The sequence below is a fragment of the Danio rerio genome, chromosome 21, assembly GCF_049306965.1.
Source record: "Danio rerio strain Tuebingen ecotype United States chromosome 21, GRCz12tu, whole genome shotgun sequence".
Taxonomy (NCBI): Eukaryota; Metazoa; Chordata; class Actinopteri; order Cypriniformes; family Danionidae; genus Danio; species Danio rerio.
Window position 1 is genome coordinate 34,265,347 of NC_133196.1, and position 26,035 is coordinate 34,291,381.

General features: G+C 36.9%; 1 protein-coding gene across 10 annotated transcripts in view; it reads left to right on the forward strand.

Annotated features, from left to right (window-relative positions):
- The window catches only part of tenm2b (teneurin transmembrane protein 2b), a 576,016-nt gene that overhangs the window by 148,680 nt on the left and 401,301 nt on the right, over positions 1-26,035 (forward strand). For 5 of the 10 annotated variants that reach the window (XM_068216114.2, XM_068216117.2, XM_068216118.2 and 2 more), the window contains exons 3-4: positions 15,921-15,965; positions 18,153-18,428. In XM_068216114.2, coding sequence (XP_068072215.2) covers positions 15,921-15,965; positions 18,153-18,428 — 321 coding nt within the window. The remainder of the gene's footprint in view (positions 1-15,920; positions 15,966-18,152; positions 18,429-26,035) is intronic. The other 5 variants (XM_068216115.2, XM_073936046.1, XM_073936047.1 and 2 more) reach the window with 1 other exon arrangement.

The following is a 26,035-nucleotide window of genomic DNA, read 5'->3' on the forward strand; positions in this document are numbered from 1 at the left end:
ATTTTATAGAAATTGGTACTAAGAAATAAAACATCATCAGACCATGCAAACATAGTTCAATTGAAAAAACGGTGACAAATGTTAACAAAACATTTATTAGACACAGAATTAGAAACAGGACAGGAGGCAACCAACAATAACGGTAAACAAGACAGGAATTAAAACATGGCAGGACAAACAGGAAAAAATGCTTTGTTACAAATGGAAAAACAAGACTCAGCAAAGAGTCTGTGTGAATAAGGTGACTTTATAGTCCTGGTAATCAGTCCATCATGAGCTTTCACCTGTGTGTGTAATCAGAAACTGGTAGTTTGAGCATTTGATTTGTCATTTAATTATTACGAGATTTTACTGAGTTGATTAAAATTATGTATCAAATACATTTGATTTATCAAATTAGGGGCAAATTTAGGGCCCTCAAAATGGCGTGTTAACGCACTTGATTAATTTTAAATATTTAACGCATAAAAAAAAAATAACGCATATAGGGCAGTAGCATTTTTTTTTTTAATTCCTGATGTGGCCGATGTGTGTTCAGGGACGGTGCATACATAGAGGCAACCTAGGCAGCCACCTTGGGCAGCAGAATAGTGAGCAAACACCCCAGTCTTCACTTTCATCTGCTACACCCACCCGCTCTTTCACGGTTCTTACTTTCATTCGCAAACCGCAAAGAAATTTTAAGAAGACCAAGTACGCGCTTTTAGAAGAAAAGTTTCAACATAAAACAATTAATGTCGCATCACCAGGCTATCCTGTGTTTCCTCCAGAGTTTCATGCAATTTCGGGTGTTTCATTTTTAATCTTTAGACTTTAACAGCAGTTCAGCAGTTCACTCTCATTCAGCATATTTACGTTTAGGATGTTTTAATGAAATTTTCTACCTCATGGCAAACGGAAAGAAAAACCTCCACATTTCGGGACTCAAAAATTGCTGCTTACATGGTAGGTTCCTAATCAGTATTATCTTAATCATAGAAGCGGAGTGTTGATGTCCATGTAAATGTACTGTAGTGAAAGTGAAAGATGAAGTCAAAGATAGCTCTATTCTCTGCCTTTAAGCTACCTCCATGAGCCCTCACGCATTTGCTTCACATTACTGTGACAGAAGCCTTGATTGAAAAATACAGCCATACTTCAGAATGCTTAGTTTAAGCAAATTTGATGAATGCGATTGTACTTGTTAATGAATCTGAAGGGATCCCTCGCTCACCGGGTCCGCTGTACTGCACGCGTTATCTGTGTGTGTGTGTGTGTGTGTTTGTAGTCCACTTAGAATCCAACATGGAAATCATTTTTGTTTGTTATTGGCATTGATTGCTCTGAAATTCAAATGACACTTAAATGCCTGTTTTTATTTCTGTAATAAATACGACGTTTTGTGATAAATCAGGATTAATTACCAAAATAGTCAGATTAATCACGTTTTCACAGCCCTAATATATATATGTATGTATATACACACACACACACGCACACACACACACACGCACACACACACACACACACACACACACACACACACACACACACACACACACATACATACAGTTAAATACAAATTACAGTTCACATGCGTTAAGCATTTCCTTTTGTAGAGCAAACTAGGTAAATGTGAGATGTAAATTCATATTAAAAGTTTTTCTACAGCTCTGCCCCAATGAGATTAACTTAACTTAAAGTAAAGAGTTTGCTGAAGCTTTTTTTTGGTGAACTTGCAAAGTTTTGCTCACAAAACTAATATGTTTATCTTAATGAGTTAGATTAAAGTAACTATGTAAAATGTAGGTGTACAGACATTTTTACAGTTTTTTTTTTTTTTTTGTCAAACTAACACCAAACCAAAAAACAAGTAATTTCAACATTTTTCAATTTGGATTTTTTACAGTGCACCCGGAGAAGGATTAGACTATACTGTGGTATTGGGGTTCTTCAGGGTTCTACAGTTCTTGCCCTGGAGGGCCAATGCGCTGCAGAGTTCAGCTCCAGCCTCTTTATCTGTGGTTTTTAATGATCCCGTTTGATTAGCGTTTAATTGGGGTTAAAGCTAAACTCTGGATTTTATAGGCCAGGATTCGTGGTGTAGTGTACATATCTGCTATATTAGTGAAATGGTTGAATGGAAAATATATTTTCTAGACACATGTCAACCCTGAATGGTGGTCTTATGAAAATCTGTCAGGGTGTATTATTTATTTTGTATTTTGTACTTTAAAAAAAGGACACAGCACTGCTCCCTGAGGAACACCTTATACTGTCTTCTATAGGGATAAAAAAAGACCTTTTTTCCCTGTTTCAGACTCTTGCTGTTTATCTGTCCCCTGTCAGTGTGTGGCTTTGATATGGTTATCTAGTGAAGCCTGGGCTCAAGGGCAGGTTTGCTACAAACTATGCCAGAGAGCATCTTACCTCATCTCAGCCTATCTTAGAGATTTACTATTTGGTTTTTTGAGCAACACCAAGGACAGAGGTGCCCTTGATTTAGAATTTTGTTTAAAGCCAAACTGTTAGTCTTCATGATGGCTAATTATGTTAATTTCTTTTTAGCAAGAATTTTCAAGCATTATCGTTTTACTCCGCCATTTCTTCTAACCAAATAAATTTGTTTACTCAAAAATGAAAATCTAGAAATGGAAGGAAAGGTGATTACAATATTTTGAGCTTTAAAAGTTTAGACTTTTGCTGTTTGTTGAAAGGAAATGGGTTTTCTGGGGGGAAGAAAGGAAAACCGCTTTGGCATTTTGATGTTCTCCTTGCATCTAAGGCAGCCTATTAGTCTCTTAGTCACATCCAGCACCTATACTCTCAGAGTTTTTAAGTTGGCTCATTTGTGCAAGGCAAATGGTAAGCCAGTGGAGTAAACCCTAATTTCTTGCCCCCTCCAGACCCTAATGGGCTCTAATGCAAGTATCCAGGGGTTCATAAGCCTTGCAAATTAGCCTGGCAATGAAAATTGGTTCTGTTATTAGGGGAAAATGGTGCCTTGTAACTTGTCTAATATAAGCCTCCTGAAAGCCTGATTATCTACATGCATGTTCAAGAAAGGCCAATGTTTTTTTTTTCTATTTCTGTTTGTTCCTAAAAAAAGGAATGGCGTAGTAAATGTGATCCAGTTACTTTAATAAACAATTTCAAATTTGATTTAATGTGTCCAAGATGCCATGTTTGATCTGAGGACAAGAGAAAAACCTTGGATTATAGTGCAACAGTGTTAAAAGTATAGGTAAAAATAAAGCCAAAATAATAAACTAGGGCGATGCGGTGGCGCAGTAGGTAGTGCTGTCACCTCACAGTAAAGCCTTGATTATACTTCTGCATCAAGTGAACGGCGTAACCAACGGCGCATGCAACACGCGTAGCTGTGCATTTATGCTGTGCACGCTGTCTCTGTTGGTCTGCATAAACACTTCCAAAATGCTAGTTGGCAGTGAGGTGTTAAGGTTCCTCTGTGTCGAGTTTCTTTGCCTGTGTTTTGTTCTTTCTGAACGCTTCCGGGATGTACAAGTGGCTCAGACTCGATCATTTTGAGGCAGGAACCGGCGGACGTGCAGCAACTTTAACTATGAGGTAAACACAAAATAAAACTTTCCATTCGGAGCTCTTTCACGGGACTCCACACTTGTAAACAATCGCTCCATCAGGCTCGCGCCATTCGCGTGGTTCTCGATCCCGCCTAGACTCGTCAGCGCTACCAAGCCGACCAATCACAGAGCTTGCGCTACGCAAATGACATTCCACTCCAAAGGACATCACGTCAGCTCATCCTTTCTTTTACTTCTAGAGCATTTCACCTCATTTAAACCTGCAGTCCATTAGATTGGACATTTGTTATGCAATTGAATGGGTTCAATGTTTTGCATTAAAAAAAAACAAAAACAAAACAAAAACATCCACTGCACAAAAGAAAAGAATGGCAGCTATTTGTTTCAAACACAGAAGCAAGCCACATTTCAAATGCTTTTTTTTTCTAAATTCATGAATATGTTTGTAAGTATTTTATAATTAGAATGCAACAAAGAAGGATTGAATTAGAATTTATTAAAATGGACAGTGGTCTGTCACTGAAATCACACCTTTGGTCATGGTGATTGAACTGTCGTATAAATCTACACTATAATCTTTAGCAATGTACTGACAATTTTTAAAAACCATATGCATACACAGAAGATACAGTACTGTTCTTGAACATCTCAGTAATATCTCAGAGGTTTAGTTTGAGTACTGTTTTTCAAATGTTTATTTGCTATAAATAAACAAATATGTAATCTATAAAAAAATCCTGAAATTGTATAAATAATATTGTTCAAACGAGTGTCAAAAATGCACACAGTAAAGTTCAAGAAGATATTGTATTGACTGTATTGATCAATGGATTATACTGTAGAGTATATGTTTACTAAGTCAGTGGTTTACTTTGCAGTGATTGCGGGACTCAGAGCTCAGTATGTTTTGGAATGTTTACCTTAGTTCACAATTGATTCAGAAAATCAGATCATTAGCAAGAACTCCATGAACTGAACTGTCAGATTAGAGAGAGATTCAAAATGAGCAGAGCAGCTGAGAGACCCTCATTTATTTGGTGGCGGCACAGGAAGACTCTATGTGGACGCCCTGTTTATCTCCCCTTTTACTCCACATCTACTTATGGCCAACCCCTCTGGGCTAGCAGGGACCCTGGCAGTGAACCCCCTGTTCCCTCACTCTCTCTGTTGCTTAGCCTCTGGCAAACAGTGGTGACTCCACCATTCTGTGGACACCAGCCACGCCTCCATGTTCTGGCAGTTGGCAAAGAATCTGTCTGTCCCTCCGGCAGGATACTCCTGCATCATCACCATCACCACCATGGTGGCAGACACTGATTATTCTCATATGATTGTTGGCAATGCAAATTTCCTCCAGTGGTGAGGGCTCTCCAACAGCATGTTCCAGGCTTCAGAATTTATGTGGAGGGAAGGAGGTAGAAACACTAGAACGGAAAACAAAAACTTTACAATTTATAGTACAAAAAGTAAAGTAACTTAATTTTATAATCAAATAATAAAGCATAATTATGTGACAGCCTCTTATGTAAATTGCTGCTTAACCAAATCAAAGACTAGCACAAAAGCCACATTTTCACTATGGGGCCAGATGGTTCTCTTTACTTATTTGATTGATTCCATGTTGATCTGTTTCGTTTTCTTCAACTGCAGTGCTAATAATTGAGTTCCATGGAATGTAAAACAAATGTGCCAGTTGTTATTTTTATTCTGTTTATAAAAAAATTGTAATAAAAATTGTGCATTCCTCTTAGCCAGCTATGGAGAAACTGGTGAAACAAAGTGGTGATGTATCACGCACTCACGCTCTACTTGTATGGTTGTGTAACCATGTCTAGAACTCTGGGCCGAGAAATGTTTATCGTCATTTACGTCACACCAGACTCGCATGAAAACATAGCTGGAAATGTACTTGATTTTTCTTAAAACCATTTTGCACAATGGTGGAAGTGAGGATAAAGCAGAGGTCACTAAACTAGATCTTGGAGGGCTGGTGAGCTGCAGAGTTTAGCCCAAACTTGCCTCAACTCACCTGCCTTTCATGTGTACTTAAGACCTTGATTAGCTTCTTCAAGTATTTAGTTCTGCAGAACACTAGTCCTCCAGGACTGAACTTGTGAGCTCCTTTGCTAAAGTGTTCCAGACCTATTATTTTCTGGTTTACTATTTTAGTTTCCCCCCCTTTTCGGAGCTCCTCTGTGTGACTCAAGACTAGTTTAATACCCAGATCATTCAATAATACTCAAATTTGGAGGACCAGAAGATTAAATGAGATTGGATTCAACTTTATTGACATTACACATGTACAAGTACAAGGCAACTAAATATAGTTTAGGTCTAAACAGGAGTGCAATAGCAGCAAGTGCAGGATAAAGCTATAAACTAAAAAGTGCAATTATAGAAAAACTATGGATACTATTTACAGATTGATGTACTGTGAACATTATATACAGGTTGTATTAGCTATGAACAGTGATTAAAAAAAGATTGATAAATATACAGGTTGCTGTTAATAATCAGAAGTGTGCAGATAGATATGAACATAGTTACAAATGTATATGTACAGTGGGTATGTACTATTCAAAACTAATTGAATTAATCAGTGCAATGTAGTGCAATACATATGTGCAATTTTTAAATATGCAAATATTAAATAGTGCAGTGATTATAGGGAGTATTATGAAGAGAGTGTGAGGGTGTATGAGGGGGGCAAAAGGGTCAGTGGTTGGTCAGTGGGGGCAGAGTTCAAAAGGGGGACAGTTAAAAAAAGCTGTTAGGAAAAAGCTGTTCCTCAGTCTGTTGGTTTCTCAGTTTGGAGGAATGTGAAGCATCTGCCGAAAGGCAGGATAGAAAACAGCCTATGAGCAGGGTAAGAGGAGTCCTTAAGAATAATGTGTACTTAGCACCAACAGTTTTTCTACTGGATGTCCTCAATGGCTGGAAGTGGGGTCCATGTGATGCGTTGGGTAGTTTTCACCACCTGCTGCAGTGCCTTACGGTCATTAACAGAGCAGCTTCCATACGACTCTGACACAGTTGGTCAGGATGCTCTCAATGACACAGTGATAGAAGTTCACAAAGGCAGCTGACGACAGCTGGTTCCTCTTCAGTTGCCTTAAAAATAGAGGCACTGGTGAGCCTTCTTGACCAGGCTGGAGGTGTTAGTGGTCCAGGACAGATCCTTTGAGATGTGGGTCGCTAGGAACATGAAGGACGAGACAGGCTCAACGGTTATCCCATTGATGTGGATGGGATCATGTGAGCCTGTTTGTTCTTTCTTGAAGCCCACAATGAGCTCCTCAGTCTTAGTAGTGTTATGGAGCAAATTATTGTATGTACACCACGTTGTCAGATGCTGTATCTCCACCCTGTAGGCAGTCTCATCATTGTTACTGATTAGACCAATCACTGTAGTGAGATAGAGATACTGATACACAAAAAAAGATACTGTAAAGTTCCTACCCAGTTGAGAGATCCTAACGTAATGTTTCTTGTGGCAGCAATAGATGCCTCTCGATGTATGGATAGATTTTCACTTCCCTTCTTCTGATGACCAAGCTTTTTTCATGTATTCAAGCAAGACCTCATTCACAGCTCTCTTTTCTCCTCCCTATCAAGGTGGATGGCAGCAGGCCTTGGCCTCTGGCAAATCATCATGACTGCTGCTCCCTCCACAGATAGCAGTCTCCCCCCCAAATTCTGGTTGATGTTAGCTAGTCTATCCATTACCCCAGCAAACACCTCCAGCACCAGCTTTAAGCGTTTATTACTCCAGACTCTGCTTATTCCTTATACCCACTGGTACAACAAATTTTAACCAGCTGCAAGGGCTCTCCAACAGCATGAGCCTTCTTCCTCCCATGTTTTGCCATTAATGTAACACAGTTCCCATCCCATATCGGGTTCTCTCTTTTTAGCAGTCATCTCTCTTCTTTTTATTCTCCTGGAGCTGTTCTGTGAGACTCGAGGGCAGTGTGGTACTTCTCCATTTAATGGGCAGTTGTGGCCTAATGGTTAGAGAGTCATACTTGTAACCCAGAATATGAGGGTTGATTCCTAGTACTAGGTGGGGTAAGTGAATGAACAGTGCTCTATTTCACCTCCAATACCCATGGCTGAGGTGTCCCCATCCCCTAATTGTTCCCAGGACACCATAGCGATTGGTTCCCAACTGCTCCATGTGCGTTTTAACAGCATGTGTGTGTGTGTGCTGACTGCTCAATGCTGTTTTTGTGCACTCGGATGGGTGAAATTCAGAGCACAAATCCCCTAACTCAGTTCTGCCCCACTCATCTCAAATATTAGTTTTAAACTAACAAAAACTAGCTTATCGGCGAGGTTGAAAAATAAATTTGTTTTCAGATTAAATATTTAACTACTGTTAAGCACACACCTGTATAAAAGGTTCCTGGTTCCAGAAAGAACATGCTGCAATACACACAGCAGCTGCGGTCTTAATGGCTGCTGTGCATTTGAAAGTCAAGCAAAAGGAAGGGGGTAAATAATAATAGTGGCATAACAAAAGGATAAAATGCCCTAATTTCATCACAGGCCTTTAAAGAGGAGAGCCAGCCAGAGAATCTCTCATGAATAAGAAACCCAGACGACAAAACAGCCGTTACACAGTCGGCTCAAGCACTGAGCAATATACAACAAAATGACCCAACCGGCCCACGCTGAGTCCAGAGGAATCCCAGGAAGCTCTCTGTTCCACAGCAGCTATTTTCTTCTCAACGGTTCAGTCAAGCGGGCTGACATTATTCAGGGTATGCTGACTGCATCCTCTGTACCCTGATGGTATTGATCTCTGGAGATGGAAAACACGACTGCTTGGCTACACACAAAAAAGAAAGAAGTGCAACATAGACAATAATGCTCGTCTACCAATGCGTCTAGGATGGAATTCAGAAAGGTTGGAGGATATATTGAAATAGGCTGACATTTATAAAGTAATATAGGCTTCATTGTAAAGGGCTAGCTTTCTAGAAAGGATCATTTACACCACGATTATTTGACTTGTCTGTGAGAGAAGATTTGTTGCTCCAGTAGGAAGTGGAGGGAAAGCCCATTCATGCTCTATCTATCTATCTATCTATCTATCTATCTATCTATCTATCTATCTATCTATCTATCTATCTATCTATCTATCTATCTATCTATCTATCTATCTATCTATCTATCTATCTATCTATCTATATGTCTGTCTGTCTGTCTGTCTGTCTGTCTAAATAATTTTTTTTTAAACAGTGAATAATTGCAATCATGCATTCATTTATTCATTTTCTTGTCGGCTTAGTCCCTTTATTAATTTGGGGTTGTTACAACGGAATGAACTGCCAACTTATGCAGCACGTTTTTATGCAGCGAATGTAGTTCCAGCCGCAACCCATCCCTGGGAAACATCCACACACACACACTCATTCACCTATAAAGCATGTCTTTGGACTCTGGGGGAAACCAGAGCACCCGGAGGAAACCCACGCAAATGCAGGGATAATAATTGTGATCAATTATTGTAATTAAATACATTCTTATATGCAAAATACAATAATGAATTCAAATGTAGTCATTGCGCACTTTTATTTTAAAGGTTCTGAACACTTTAAACAACTGAGGTGTTTTTACATAACTATTCTTTTAACTTATTATAACAGTTAAAATATCTTAACTTAAACATTTATGTAATGACATCAAACCTAAAACCAAAGCTATTTGTCACTGCCAGGTCATTTAATGATAATTAAGTGAACATTTCATCAGTGTTTCTAAGTTCCTGTTCTTGTACCACACTGCTTTCAGATAAGCTTGATAGATGTGAGTTTCATGCCTGAACCTTGTTCAGAATTACAGGGTCCCTACAATGTCCACTACGCCCTACTAACATGAGCATAAGAATGTTTTTACTTCACTTCCGAACATTCATTCATAAAATACAAAGTCAGTGCAAATACACAAATATAAGGAAATTTCCGCCAGACGGCACAAATGCGTGACATATCTCCCATTAACAGCCTGAATCACATCTTATGCGCATATTCAAGTAATTCAACTTGACTGGAAAATTTATTCTCTAACATGATATTAATGCAATAAAGTATCTTTTATTTTACACACACATTTGTACAGTACAGCTATCTTTTAGGGTTGGGCCATGTCAACCAATTTGGCATTGTACAATGTCTAATGTGAAACATTGCGATGGTTGATGGCATCACCGTCGTAGGTGGCTTATGAATAATTAATTTATTTATAACAAATACATTTTTTAGCCTACCGTTTGATCTACCTGACTCGCATGGTCTTTGTTTTATCCATAACCAAATCATTAATAAATAAAAATACGTTTCACACAAATTACGACCTGTCAATCAATTTTCTGTGGGACTCTGGCTTGAATAGGTGATCTATGTCGTTATAATGGTGTCGACAACCTTGGTTGATAAAAAAGGTGCACAACCAACAGGAACCAACCAACAGTGTTTGAGGTTTCCCTAAAATAACTAAGTACAAGCGTGAAAGTGAAAGATTGAAGCAGTGTACTGCTGTTGTGACACGTTACCTGATAGATTCAAAAGACTGAAAAGTTGTTACATGAAGACAAGATTAATATTTAGCGACTATAGTGAGACGCGATCCATCCGTACATCCTTGATGAACTGTCCGAAGCGCACTGCTCTCTGGAGTTTTGTGCTCAAAGCACCCGCTGACTGCTGGAGCTCAGACGCGCGCATACGCCGCAGCGCATGACTATGTGTGTCTGTGGTCACGTGATGTGCTTTTTCAGTGGTATGGTGGGGACAGAGATCTTTTCAGAAATGCTAGGTAAAACGCCTTTGTGGAGGTGGAAGGTTTTCGTTCTAAAATGCCAGTTAAAAACTAAGACAAATTTGTGTAAGTGGGGCCTAAGTGTGTATTTTTTGTGAGCAGGTTGCCGATGCGACAAGGATCACAATGGTGTATATCTGCAATTGGCAATGGAACTTCATATACACATAGTGTTTTCAAAAAATAATATATTTTGTATAAGTGTAAATTATAAGCTGATTTTCCTAGGTCAAAATGTACTAATATTGCTATACTTTTTGGGACATTTGGTCCCCACAATAACAAAAATACAACACAATAAGTAGACACACACTGTTTACTAAAAAAGTCTCACACACACACACACACACACACACACACACACACACACACACACACACACACAAACACACACACATACATACATGTTTTATTTTACATCAGTCCATACAGTACGTTTATAACCCACATTTTTTGGCTATATTCTTTCTTTCTTTCTTTCTTTCTTTCTTTCTTTCTTTCTTTCTTTCTTTCTTTCTTTCTTTCTTTCTTTCTTTCTTTCGTCATCTGAAAGCATTTTAACAGTAGTTCATGTTCTACTAAATCGGCTCGTATATTCTGCATATCTGAATATTAACATCAAAAATGGCTTCACCCTGCTAGAGCTGTTGATATGTGCTGATAGTTCTCACCGTACACTTAGGACTTGAGAAGCATCCCTTTAGCTGTGGGAGCATGAAGATGTGAACATTTCAAATCACCGGGGATTTGAAACAGCATGTCTTGTTTTTCTGAATCCTGGAATGTTTTGATGGGACCTCACAGTTTTAGCGGGCTGTGTTAACATTTGCATCTGCATCACAGCAGGGCTCTTTGTCAATCAGGGCGAGTCGGAGGCCTGAAAACAGATGATTGAGGAGAAGGGAGATTTTCATGCATTTCGCTGAAACGCTTCACTGTACCTGACGGCATGCTAGAAATGCAATGTTGCCATGGTAACCCCTCCCTCAACAAATGACCTTGCCACTCTGTCTGATTTTAGCACCTGCTGAAAAGGGATATTCACTTTAAGGCGAGACACTGCAGGCAAAAGCAGGGTTTTTTCATGCACCTGCCAGTTTTCAGATTTTGCCCTTCTTAGCTTTTCATAAATTGATTTTCAAGTTTAATATAAAGAAAGCACCCAAAAATACACTTAAGCATTTGTTTTGTTGCACTTTGTCAATTTGTCTAACACATATAGGCTCATTCTGAAAACTCATTTTGAAGTACGTATGGCTGCATTTCACTTTTAAAACGAACGATACGTGTTCCTTTTCGCCCTTACCAGCTGACCACTTACCTCTGTATGGACGGCTTTCCTGGTGTTACTAGTTTGTTTAGTAGCTCGCAACGTACGTAGATGGACTTGAGACCAGTGTTCATGTAAAATTTTCGTCATAAACCAAACAGGCTTCTACTGACAAAAACTATACAAAAACTAAATAAAATTAAATGATGATGATGACAACTATAATACAAATATAGTGACATTTTTGTTGACTAATAAAACGTTTTATGGAAAATATTACTAAAGTTGGTTTTATATTCACACATTCGTTCATTTAGAAGTCCCTTAATTGTTTACCATGTTACTTTCAATATTCGATCAGAATTAGCATGCAAGTATAATTTCAAAACAACATTTACACCATCTAATTCACTGTGAACAATGTTGTACTTTGATAGTCATTGGCTGCTAATATGATTTCTCTATTTACAATTCGCAAAGAATACTTTTCTGAAATTATGTTATTAGGAGAATGTCTAAATATCCGAATATAAAACCAACTTTACCTCTATAATCAATCATTGGCTCTACAAGGTTTAACTATCTTTTCTAAAATATTAAGGTGTTTATAGTGGAAAGTGTTATATAGCACTATATATAGACTTGTTTTGAAGTGCATCACCTCAAATGTTATTCATTATTCTTTTATATGTTATTATTGACATATGTCATTATTTTAAAGATTATGTCTGAGCATATGATTTTTCCTTGCTGCTTGTGTGCTTTCATTAATCCGTCTCTCTCGCGACAAGTTCAGGCAAGGGATTGTTTATTAAGAAACCCATGGCAAGAAAATATAGAGTTCAAAGCAAATATCTTAATATTAAAAAGCATGTAGCGTAGCCTGGAAAGAGGCTGTGTGTGCATCAGAAAAACTGGGTGAGCCTCATGTATTGTCAAAATAATGTGCAAAAAAAATTAAACGCTGACTCTGTGTACTAACGTTACAGAACAGACTGGACTGTAAATCATACGTGCCCATTGATCATTCAGATGATAGCCTACTTATTTTCTGATAACACACAAAATCTAAAAACTTTCTCTGTATTTGAGATGTTTTGAACTTATTTGAATGCATTCGTTTACTGGATTCTTGGACTGAGAAGTTTAAAGTGGGTTCACTGGTTTGAGAAATGTCTGATCGTAAAACCTGCTTCTTTTTATTTGTAAGGTATTGTTTTTGTTATTATATACTGATTCAAATTACTGGGGTGTGGGAGACGGACCGGGCACATGCGCAATCATCGAATATATTCATTGCAAGCCGGTGACATGGTATTCACTGTTTCATCACTGTGACATTTATTCACATATGACTGGATGTGGTGGACTGTCATGATTTTGGTTACTGCAGGACGCTACTAAATGATGCGTATCAGAGGGGATTTAGAAGTGGGTATAAGCTGTGTGATAAATAAGTGGTATAACGTACCTGCATCAACCTGTTCTTACGGATTGCCTGCTTATACCCTCCAATGCACCATATTATCGTCATTTTTGATTGCAACTTGTAAAAAGCATTTACTTACGTCCTTGTCCTTTTTTTATGAGCCATTTTCTGAAGCTTTGAATGCACCATGAATGCCGCTATATACACCTGATTTTTCATTTAATAAACACTTTATTTGTGAGACACACTGCCAGTTTTAAGTTTTTAAGTAATTTTAGATTATATGTTTGCAGAAAACTTGCAGAAAAAAGATAAATATTTCAAATTACATGATCTATTTTGCAGACCTAAAAAAGCTTTTTGCATCAGGCGTTTACACACAAATTAGGCAGTTTAAAAGTTTACAAAAAATTAATGTTCCTTTGAAATTACCCTTGGTGAAATAAATAATCCTGAATAATTAAAAGTGTTAAAATATTCTTTAAATTTATTTTATAATTATGAAATTTAATTACTAAACTATAAAGCATTAACTTGATAAGAAATGCTCTACTTTACCACAGTAAAATAATGCCTCCACTTATACAATAATAGAATCTGGTCTATATGACCATAGAAATATATGTACACTCAATAACATCAAAGTTGCATATTTGTAAAGTAAAGAAAATAAACAAGATGCCTTTCTTTCATGCAGCCTCCGTGAAATAGCGTGTCACCAATGAACTGGCTACTTTACGGAAAGAAATGCATGCAGCGTCGGCAATCTTAATATTTTCAGCCACTGACTGAAAATAATGCTGCACTATTTTACTAACAAATTATTAAAATGTTTTATTTTCCCCCGACGCACTCATAATAATAACTTTAGCCGATGCGAGATTTTTGCACGCGCTTGAGCGCGGAATAAGCTATAAGCGCATATCTATCTATCTATCTATCTATCTATCTATCTATCTATCTATCTATCTATCTATCTATCTATCTATCTATCTATCTATCTGTCTGTCTGTCTGTCTGTCTGTCTGTCTGTCTGTCTGTCTGTCTGTCTGTCTGTCTGTCTGTCTGTCTGTCTGTCTGTCTCTGTCTTAAAAAGGACTTATAAGTTTAATCCTATCCTAATGAGCGCCTTTAAATAATGTAGCCTAGCTATCAGTTGTCTGCAAGCATCAGTGTTTATTGAGATTAAAATAAGATTTAAAAAACAAACAAATTGAAAATGAGATAAAAAATATATTTATTATTATAGTAATGTGAGTGCTTTGGGAAATAACACTTGTTGTAGACATCATGACTGATCGTGAAGAAACGTGTAGTCTGGCACATTTGCTACCCACGACAAGTAAAGATTTTATCAAGAAAAAAAATGCATGATCTGACATAGTGACTTTCATAACCGACAATAAAAATTGTTTGTTCTGACCGGGGCTTTAGTCAACTAAAATCTTATAAAATGTTGTTGACTAAAACTACACTAAAACTAAAATGATTTAAAAGACTAAAATATGACTAAACTAAAATGAAAATTTGGTCAAAAGATTAAGACTAAGACTAAATCAAAGTTTGCTGTAAAAATGTACACTGCTTGAGACACAGAGAGGAATTTTACCATTGTACCTGCATTTTGAATGTGTGTACTGTACTGTATCAAGGGATATGCTCACAAATAACTTGCTTGATAATATGCAACATTCATTCTACAAAAAAAGTTTTCAGTAATTATGTGGCAATACAAGGAGATTCCCAAAATTCCTTCTATCAAAACGTTTGACTAGTATGTCCAAAAAGTGAAAAGAATTTTCATACCTATGATGCTCATCTATAGTGAATATTTCACCAGCATGGACCATGCCACACGCTTGGCTAGACTATATTTTAGAGATGTATGGATCAAAAGAGGGGCGAGGCAGTGGTGCAGTAGGTAGTGCTGTCTCCTCACAGCAAGAAGGTCGCTGGGTTGCTGGTTCGAACCTCGGCTTAGTTGGTGTTTCTGTGGAGTTTGCATGTTCTCCCTGCCTTCGCGTGGATTTCCTCCGGGTGTACTGTGGTGTTAGTAACTGTACTATGGACCAGGTTTTGGGAGGCCGCTCCGATCGGATACTATACCAAAGTTGGTGACCTGGGGGTGTTACAGACTGAACCAAAAAGCTGAGGAACAAGGATGGGGTGAAATTACAGGTGTTTCCGGGAGAAATAACAAAAATGGGAGAGTAGCGGGAGATGGGTCTGAACTACGGGAGACTCTTGGGGAAAAACAGCAGTGTTGACAGGTATGATGTGAGGCGTGGTGAACTTTCCTGAACTTTTGTTAAAAAGTAACTCTATTCAATGAAATACTGTTCCCTTTAAAATTGCATATTTAAATGTAACAATTTCAACAACTTATACTACAAAAAAGTTCGCAATTCTTCATGCAATCAGTCAACCAGGAATGTATGGTAAAAACTTTTAGTTCATTTTTTTATTACCTTATTCACCTGCAGTGTCCTGCCCATCCAGGGTGTCTGAGGAAAGTGGGGAAATAGTATCTAAACATATAACACGCTAGAGGAAGCAGAATTTTGGGCTCTTTTTTTCTATGAAGTGGGCTCTTCTGGGAGATTTTCTTTTTCTTTAGAATGCCTTCTGGCTGTTAAGTTAGACACTATCTCAAATTTACACCTTGGAAGATTTTTTCCCTTTGGAGTAGACAGACAACAGCAGGGAAGCCGAGTGCTCCCCATGACTTTTCCACACATGAAAACAGCCAAGAGTTTCTGTTATTTGGAGCAGGTTTGTTGTGTGCGGTGCAACTTTTGCATTGTGTTGCGAGTTTTTATTATTAAATGATGGCGGGACGTGTTGTTCTCACTCACAGCTTACGTGGAGCTGGCCCCGGTTGCAGTTGGTTATTACCTGTCAGGTACGCACTGCATACTGTAGGTATGTGTTTGGTGCAGGACCAGAATCCAACCCTCAAAACCTCCTATTAAATCCCTGTGTGACTCTATTGTGTTTGCTCAACCCCTTTTAAAGGAAGAGTTCACCCAAAATAAAGATTGCTCTATCTCAGGGCATTTAAGATGACTTTTTTTCTTCAGTAAAACATTAAAGTTTTTTTTATTTTTTTTAGCTGAAACTGTTGCTTGATGATTCATAAAAGTCAAGTCATTTTTACTTTGAAAGTGAAAAAGCACAAACGTGCAAAACTAAATTAAAACCCATGGCTCCTGGTGATACATTACGGTTTTTATTCATACATTTTTCTTTTGCTTAGTCCCTTATTTATCAGGCATTGCCATAGTGGAATGAACTACCAACTATTCCAGCGTATGTTTTACACAATGGATGTTCTTTCAGCCACAACCTAGTACTGGTAAAAACCCATACACACTCACATCCATTCAAACATGGGAAGAACATGCAAACTCCACGCAAAATTGCCAACTGAACCAGCCGGGACTCAAACCAGGTCTTATTAAGCAAAATAAATATGTATATATTGGTTTTTGTAAGAAGCTAAATATTATTTACAACTTTATTACCTTTAATCCACAGCCTCAGCAAATTGAGTTGATCCACATATATTCATTTCATTTTGCCTCTTAATTGCTAATAAACATTGACTTCCGTTTTATGAATCACATTGGATTATGGTTTCAGCTAAAAATTTTCTTTAATGATTTACTGAAGAAAAACGTTACCTTTTTGATGGCCTGATAGTGAAAAAAATGAACAGTGCAACTTAGTGAACTTCCCTTTAATTATTATGTTGTGCTCATCTGTGCTTTCCTCCTATATTTGTGCAAAATGCAAATGTTCAATTGGTTGCTCTTGCAAAAGTTTTCCTAAGCCTGGTGAGCAGCTGGATCCAAAGCACATCAGCATAATGATTTAGCTGCTTATGAAGTCATTAAATATCGATCGTTTAACAACATCACTATAAAGTAAGCGTTTTAGAAAGCTGTAAAATATCTGACTCTCATATGTTTCTTTATACACACAAATACTCTATATATACTTAAGCAATATTGTATGCAATATTATAATGTTATTATGTGCATTTTTTTCAAACATTTTTTCAAACTACTTTTTATTATCTAACTATTGTGCATAATTACGTATAAAATGTATAAAAAATTTATTTGTTTATTTTTATTATTGTTAATTATTTATTTACTTTAAATCTGCAGTTTTTTTATATTTATAAAAAAAAAAAAATATTGTATGCCCACATTGTATGTGGGGAAAACAAGGAGAAAATATGTCTTAAATCAGGAGTTTTTGACAATGTGTTTATTGCCTTTGTGGAATATTATGGAAATTAAATACAAGTAGAAGGATATATATGACTGAATATAAATGTTTGCCATGCTCTTTAAAACCTTTTTTATCTTAAATATTTATGTATTACTTATATTTATATATATTTATTTATTATTATAAAATTATATATTTTGTCAACACCATTGCTTCGTAATATTTACTGGATTTTGCAGTGCATATAACAACATAGATGATAATAATAATAATAATAATAATAATAATAATAATAATAATAATAATAATAATAATAATAAATAATAATAATAATAGTAATAATAACAATAATAATAATAAAAATAATAAAAATAATGATAATTATTAGTAGTATTAGTATTAGTAGTAGTAGTATTGAAACTATTATTTTAGTTTTATTAATAAAACGTAAAAAAACAATACAGAAAATCTCCATTTTGATCCACTGTAGTTTCCACAGTATGTAGAAAGCTTTTTCCCGCAATCAATTTACTTCAGAATAAAAAGGGTTTGCAATGTTTCATTGTTCTTCTAGCTTTAAATTCAGCCTGTAGTCTTTATTCATCCTTACCACACTTTCAACTCATTCCTTTCACTGCCTCACTGAATGAAAATGACTGGCACAATACAGAGCTTCAATTAACTTACACATAAAATGAAGATTGCTAGAATGACGATTGTGTTGTCATTATGTAATATTGCAATACCAGTTCTCAGTGAGTCAGACAGATCGAGCTCTTTTAGTAGTCTGGAATTCATTGTGGCTTCAGACACTTGTTTTCATGCATTAATACTTCTATTCTCATTTCAGGGAGCTTTGCCTTGGCTGATCTGGGCATGTGTGAGCCTCCTCCGCCATCCAGTGTTTACTGTTCAGATATAAGCCTGCTGCAGGACAGATACTCTCTGAATGCCGTATCTGACGCTGATTCAGACCCCGAGGGTGTGATGACCCCAGAGCGGGCCGTGCAGCTGTGGAGCAGACAACCACTTAAGTCCCGCCGCAGCTCCTGCCTGTCCAGCCCGGACCACTCAGTCCTCACTCTCACTGACTCCGAAAACGAACACAAGACTGATGAAGAATCAGGTAAGAGAGAGAAAGAGAGAGAAAGAATGTTGAAACAAACGGCGACACAGAGGTGATTGAAGATTTATCAGAAGGGTAGTGCATTTAAACTGTAAAAAAATCTGTATTTTAGCGAGACTCCACTGTTTGACATTGTATTTTTGCGGTAACTTACTGGCAGCCCTGTTGCTAGAAAGTTACCGCAGATGCCTCTTTACAGTAACTTACCTGTAAATGTGTTTTACAGTAGCAGAGCCTTACCGCAACTTCTTTTTATGATACAATGCCCCTTTTCACATTAGATTTTTTTCAGTATAAAACTTTTACAGTCCTTCTACTGTAATTTATTTACATTTTCACTGGCATTAAAAAAAACAATTATTTTTAGTATTCAGTATTGAATTAAATAAATTCCAAACAAGTGACTGTTTTTTCATTTACTGTTTTATTTTCCCTACAGTACCCTGATTACAGTAGAACACCGTAAATTCCTATTATGCAGTAAGTTACTGTAAATGTTTTCTAATGACCCACAATGCAGTGCATGTTACAGTAGTGAGCTGTAAAGAATGCATGTGGTATTGGGCTTGGTGTTTTTGCAGTAAAATCTTGTAAATTGCAACAAGGTCTAGCAAAATATTTCGAGGATGAAAGTTGAAGTAAGTGAAGATTGGTGGGTGAAGCGGGAGTGGGTTAGTTGGGTTGAGGTTGTTGTGGACAAGGGGGGTCTTGTGCCGGAGGGAGGGGGGTCCTGGGATTGGGTTTGGGATCTGCTGGGCCCATAATAGTATCTCTGGGGGTCCCAAAATGGCATGGGGCCTTAGAATTGTCCTATTTTCCCCCCTGGCGGTGCCCCTGACCTTCAGTGTGCAATGGTTTAGTGAGATTTTGCAGGGGGAAAATGAGCTCGATGAATCATTCCAGGAGGACTTTTTAAATGATTCTCAAACACTGAAGCATTATTATTTTCATCGTGTCACACACTCTCAGAAATAAAGGTACCGACTCGAAAAACGAACACAAAACTGATGAAGAATCGGGTAAGAGAAAGAGAACGTTGAAACAAATGGTGATTGAAGAGTTATCAGAAGGGTAGTGCATTTAAACTAGAAAATCTGTATTTTAGAGAGACTACACTGTTTGACATAGTATTTTGTGGTAACTTACTGGCAGCATTGTTTCTAGAAACTTACCGCAGCTGCCTCTTTACAGTAACTTACTTGTAAATGTGTTTTACAGTAGCAGAGCCTTACCACAACTTCCATTTTCGTATAATGCCCCTTTTCACATTACATTTTTTCAGTTTGAAATTTTTACAGTACATTTATTTTAAGTATTCAGTATGGAATTTATTAAATTCCAGACAAGTAAGTTTTTTCATTTACTGTTTCATTTTTGTACAGTAGCAGTACTTAATTACTCTGATTACAGTAGAATACCGTAAATTCCTAATATGCAGTAAGTTACTGTAAATGTTTTCAAATGACCCACAATGCTATAGTATAAAATATCACAGTAGTGAGCTGTAAAGAATGTATATGGTATTTTGATGTTTTTTCAGTAAAATCCTGTAAAATTGCAGCAAAGTCTAACAATTCTAAGTCTAACAACATATTTCAAGGATGAAAGTGGAAGTAAGTGAAGATTGGTGGGTGAATCAGAAGTGGGTTAGTGGGGTTGAGGTTGTCGCGGACAAGGGGGGTCTTGGGTTTGGGGTTGGGGTCTGGTGGGTGTATAATAGTATCTCGGGGCGCCCAAAATGGCATGGGCCCTTAGAATTTTCCTAAATTTCCCCCCTGGCACCACCCCTGACCGACAATGTGCAATGGTTTTGTGAGATTTTGCAGGGAGAAACTGAGTTCAGAAGTAAAGGTACGAGAGCTGTCACTTTGGTAGTATCTTTTCAAAAGGTACACATTTCTACTTGAAGGGTCCATGTTGGTATCCCAAAAGAATATATATATTTACCTACAAACTTTAAGAGTAACACTTTTGTACTTTTTAGGTACTAATATATACCCTTGAGGTATTAATATGGATCTTTTAGGTAGAAATTTGTACCTTTCAAAAAGATACCACCCCAGTGACAGATCGTGTACCTTTATTTCTGAGAGTGTACAGTAACTGGCGGATATCGTATATGTAAGCATTCAATTGTTCTGAAGCAGTTTCTAATTCCAAAATGTCACTTTAGAAGCAGCATTTAAATTATTTCCTTGCATTAAGTGCTTTAACAAACAGAGGATTTTGGTCAAGATAAGGCTGAACGACAAAAAAGTAAGAGAGAGACTTTAACATTAAAATGCTTCAAGTGTGATTTACCTTCAAGTGTGTAATGCTTTGTTTAGCAGTAATTTGAGTTTCTCCTTTAACGACTGTAGGACAGATTACTATATGGTCTCTGATGCTATATGATGGTGGAAGAAGGTCACATTAACTGCCAACTGTATGTTCCTAGTTTTAATATCTATATTATACAGTACCTTTGCTATCTATTTATCTATCTATCTATCTATCTATCTATCTATCTATCTATCTATCTATCTATCTATCTATCTATCTATCTATCTATCTATCTATCTATCTATCTATCTATCTATCTATCTATCTATCTATCTATCTACCCATCCATCCATCCATCCATCCATTCATCCATCCATTCATCCATCTACATACAGCGGGGGAAACAAGTATTCAACACATCATCATTTTTCTCTGAGAGCATATTTCTAAAGGTGCTGTTGACTTGACATTTTCACCAAATGTTAATAACAGCCAAAGAAATACATATATGAAAAGAAAACAACACTAATTAGTTCACAAATTAAGTTATGTGTAATAAAATAAAAGGACACATAAAAAGTATTGAACACATGAAGAAAGGGAGGTGTAGAAAGGCGGTGATTTCAGCAAGACAATAATCCAAAACACAGCCAAGGAAACTCTCAAATACTTTCAAAAATCAAAAAGAAAATAAAGCTGGAGTATTGCCCTGCCAATCACCTTACTTGAATCCAATAGAAAATACAAAATAAAGATCAGCTTGGATAGATGAGACCCACAGAACCATCAAGATTTTTACACTGTTGAAGTCTGAAAAAAAATCACACCTGAGCATGTGACTTGATATGAGAGTCATTTTTATATTTGTATATTTGCATATGTATACTCTCACATATGCACACACTATTGTTTGACAATTCTTAATCAAAGAAATGCAGCCTTGTTAAGCATGATAAAACATTAAAAACTCATTGATAGCAAGCCTCTTCTCTCCCTCATCGACTCTGAAAACGAACGCAAGAATAATGAAGAATCAGGTAAGAGAGCGAGAGAAAAACACTGAAACAAATGAAGAGGTAAATGAAAAGACACCGGTGATTGGAGATTTATCAGAAGGGTAGTGCATCTAAATTAAGTGGAAAATTTGTAATTTAGTAAGACATTAGTTCCAACAACGAACACCGGTGTAATGAGACATCTAAATGAAATGTTCTCATTTCCCCCCAAAGGCCTTTAGTCTTTTTTCTTTTAGGGTGAAATTGAGCATATTGAATCATTGAATAAGACCTATTTAAATGATTCCCAAACACTGAGGCGTCAATATTTGTAAAGCCATGGCATTTTCTGAGAACTGCATTCACTGCATAGGCGAGATCAAAGCGATTTACAGACCAAAGAGGAATCATCTCAATGCCTGCGATCTCAAGTGGCGCTTTCTCTTTGATAGAACAAGACATCATTGCCACAAACCAGCCCATCTAACTTTCCAATGTCAAGTGGCGCATTACGCATTTATCTGGTTATCAGGTCATATTTTTAAGATGCTCTTCAGCGAGTGTTGAACTGACACAGTTGTGGATTATTCTTTTCATATAGCAAGCTCTAAATGCTAGTGTGTTAAGGCAGAGACTGCTGAATGAATGGCTGCAGTTGTACGGTACTTCAGTTATCAGATTCATCTGAATAAAACATCCCCAATTGACAATCAACTCGTTGAAAAGCTTATTTTAAGATTATTCTTTTTTTATTATATCTATTTTAAGGCCTAGATTTTTATTTTTACATATTACGCATTAAAGGCGTCAAGACAGATTAATTTATGTTCATTGAAGTTGACCTTTAATGTTATTATTATATAAAATAAATGTATTCTGAAAACGTAGCCTATCTACCTTTCTGGAGATCGTGAATTATGTAGCCAGAAGTACGTATGGCTGCACTTAATTTTTAAAATGAACGACCAAAACAACGAGGTTTGAGAACGGTTTTAGAAATCAGGTAGACAAAAACAAAAGCCAAAAAATAAAATAAACAAGTAAATAATGGCGAGAATGTGGTAAAATCCTAAAACGTAGCAAAGATCAGGTGAGGGCTTTTTTTTCTGGATTGCTTTTGAAAATTGTTGGTTGGGTTTAGGGAAGTAGGGGGGTGGGTCAGTCAATACAACTGGTTGGGTTTAGGAAAGGAGGTGGGTGGGTCAGATTTACCTTGTGATGCAGTTGCTTTTCGCGCTTACCAGCTGACCGCTTACCTCTGTGTGGATAGCTTTCCCACCACAACCAGTTTGTCCAGTTAGCTTGTTCTGTATGTCGGAGGACTGTAGACACAGAAAGGACCACCATAACAACGAGTCCAGGGAAAAGCGGTTCTCCAAATCAGGTAAGACAAAAACAGAATCCAGAAAAATAATGTCAAAAAGTTCATAACAGAGTGAGAATGTGGTAAAATCCTAAAAAAACATAGTAAAAAATCAGATGAGGGCTTTTCTTTTTCTGGACGGCTTTTGTAAGTTGTTGGTTGGGTTTAGGGAAGGAGGAGGATGGGTCAGCCGATTGGCTGGTTGCCCAGTCAATCATTCAGTCAGTCAGACAGACTGACAGACCGTTGTTACGCCCCTCCCGGGATGTATTTCGCAGTCTCGAGAAACGTCCATGGGACTATGTTTTCAGTATAAGCCTGGGTTGTTTTTATTTTAGTTAGTCTAGATGTAGAACATTGCACATCTTACAGTTATTCATTCATAATCAGATTTATGAATATTCTTTCACAGTGCCAATGTTCATCACTACATATTTTCTTTAAATGTAAAATGTGCCATATTTAGATAGCAATTGTTCAGAATGTGCAGCTAAATTGCAGCATCAGTTATTAATTAAAACACTTCTTCCTGTATTTGAATTCAGTTATCATCAAAATGAGTGACATCAAAGACAAAGCGAAATTCTTGTTCGTGTTTGGAATCAAAACCCCAACTCTGTGACTTACAAAATGTTGAATTAAGAACTATCAAATGTCACAAATCATCTTTCACTCCAAACAGAAAAGAAAAGAATAGAATAAAGAAAAGAAAAGGAAAAAAACCAACCTGAGGAACCGAGTGGAGCAAAGTGTTTAGGGAGGAGATGTGAAACTGCAGGGGGTTTTGCTTTAGGAAGTGAGCGTGCCTGCAGAAAGATGAAGCAGATCTATAGGCTTGAATTGAAGCAGTCATCGTTAAAATGCTCCATTCCTGGACATCAAGGCCAGCGCATGCATTAATGAAAGCAGGCTGTTGCGAAAGGAAAAGCACAATGCTGGATTTATGAAACCAGCAGCGAGATGCAATGAGCACCAGGTGCGTCTCATCACACACTGCCAGCGCTGCTCTAGTTTTTGGTCCTTTCTAGAAACACGCTCTTATTGTGAGTCTTGTTCACGTGTGCTGACCAGTTGAGGGACTGAAGGATTATAATTATGAAAAGGGAAATGCAAGGGTTAACATGAATTCCGAAGAAACCTTGCACAGAGCCTGTCATTCCATACTTATTAAAATGTGTGTGAACTTATTTTTTTTTTATAGTTTTTTTTATATTTATATTAATTATATTATTCAATAATGTGGACATTTTGAGATGATTTGTGTATGATATGATTTGTAAAGTAACATTTTTGTATTTTAGTGGATGTATAGATTTGCATTGAAAACCTTAATATAATAAGTGACAAAAATGTTGTTTTTCTTTCTTATTTATCACTTTTCAGCATCTATACTGCTATACTTCAGAAAGTCTGCATAAGTCTGACACTAGGTATTGATTTCACTCACAATAGCCGAAGATTCAGAGTCCTGTAATGTAAAGAAATGAATGAATTAGTTGTGCTGCTAGAGATGATCGCATTATTCCACTTTGAAAACCTTCTTTTGGTCAAGCTTGTTTTACTTTCAGAGCAACACATCAGTGGAATTTGATATCACAATCTGTTAGAGAATGTGTATATTTAATTTATTTCCGTATAGTTTTAAGAAATCTAGTAATAATCAACATCAGTTGAACATTAGTTTTTTGCTATTGTTGTTGTGGTTGTTTTTTGCTGTTCATTTAAAGGTTCTATAAAATTTAAATATTTTTTTTGGATGTTAGTTTCAGTCAGTGACAAAATTTACATTCACATTACATTCACATTTTCACAAACTTCAGTTTCTCACCAGAGCTTGAGCAATCAAATCCTCTCTAGTGTCTGACATGTTTCGTCCTCTTCAAGACGCTTCTTATTTGCTTTTCATTTGAGGAACTTTAGCTGAACCACTCTTACTGTTAAAACAAAATGCTATTGGCTACTTTTTAAAAGAGGAGGAGCAACTCTTTGGCCCACACTCTTTTCATTTTTTAGTTGAGATTACGTCAAGCATCAAATAAAGATGCACATTTTAAAGCACTTCATGGGTCCTATAAGTATTGTTTATAGTTTGAATTAGATTTTTATCAATCTGGCAAGGGATGACTAGTGAAAAGTTGTCTTTGAGCTAATTTGGATACATTTACATTCTTGAGGAATGTTGATAGATGTACACTGTTCCAAAATGATGTGATAAAGTGAAAAAACACTATGAAAGCTGTTGTATGGGTGATATTGAAACAGCATTAAATGTTGGTAGTGGATGTCTATCTCCCTCTCTCTCCATCCATCCATCCATCCATCCATCCATCCATCCATCCATCCATCCATCTATCCATCCACCCTTTGTATAATAATAATAATAATAATAATAATAATAATAATAATAATAATAATAATAATAATAATATCTATTCATGCCATCTTTCCATCCATCTATCCATCCATCCATCCATCTATCCATCTGTTAGTTCATCCATCCATTCTAGTTATCTGTCTATTCTAGTCATCTGTATGTCCATCCATCCATCCATCCATCCATCCATCCATCCATCCATCCATCCATCCATCCATCCATTCTAGTCATCTGTCTATTCCAGTTATCTGTCTGTCCATCCATCCATCCATCCATCCATCCATCCATCCATCCATCCATTCTAGTCATCTGTCTATTCCAGTTATCTGTCTGTCCATCCATCCATCCATCCATCCATCCATCCATCCATCCATCCATCCATCCATCCATCCATCCATCCATCCATCCATATTATTATTAATATTAATATTATTATTTCTAATATAATTATTATTATAATTAGAGATTGGTCTCCTGTGATCAATATTCAGCTAGTTAATAACACCCTCAGTTGAAAAAAAAATATTTGACTTAGGTTTTAAGCCCTGCACCATTTTTTTAGTGGAAAGTGCCAGTGGCTGCTGCACCTCTAGAGACTTTTCATAGGATCTTT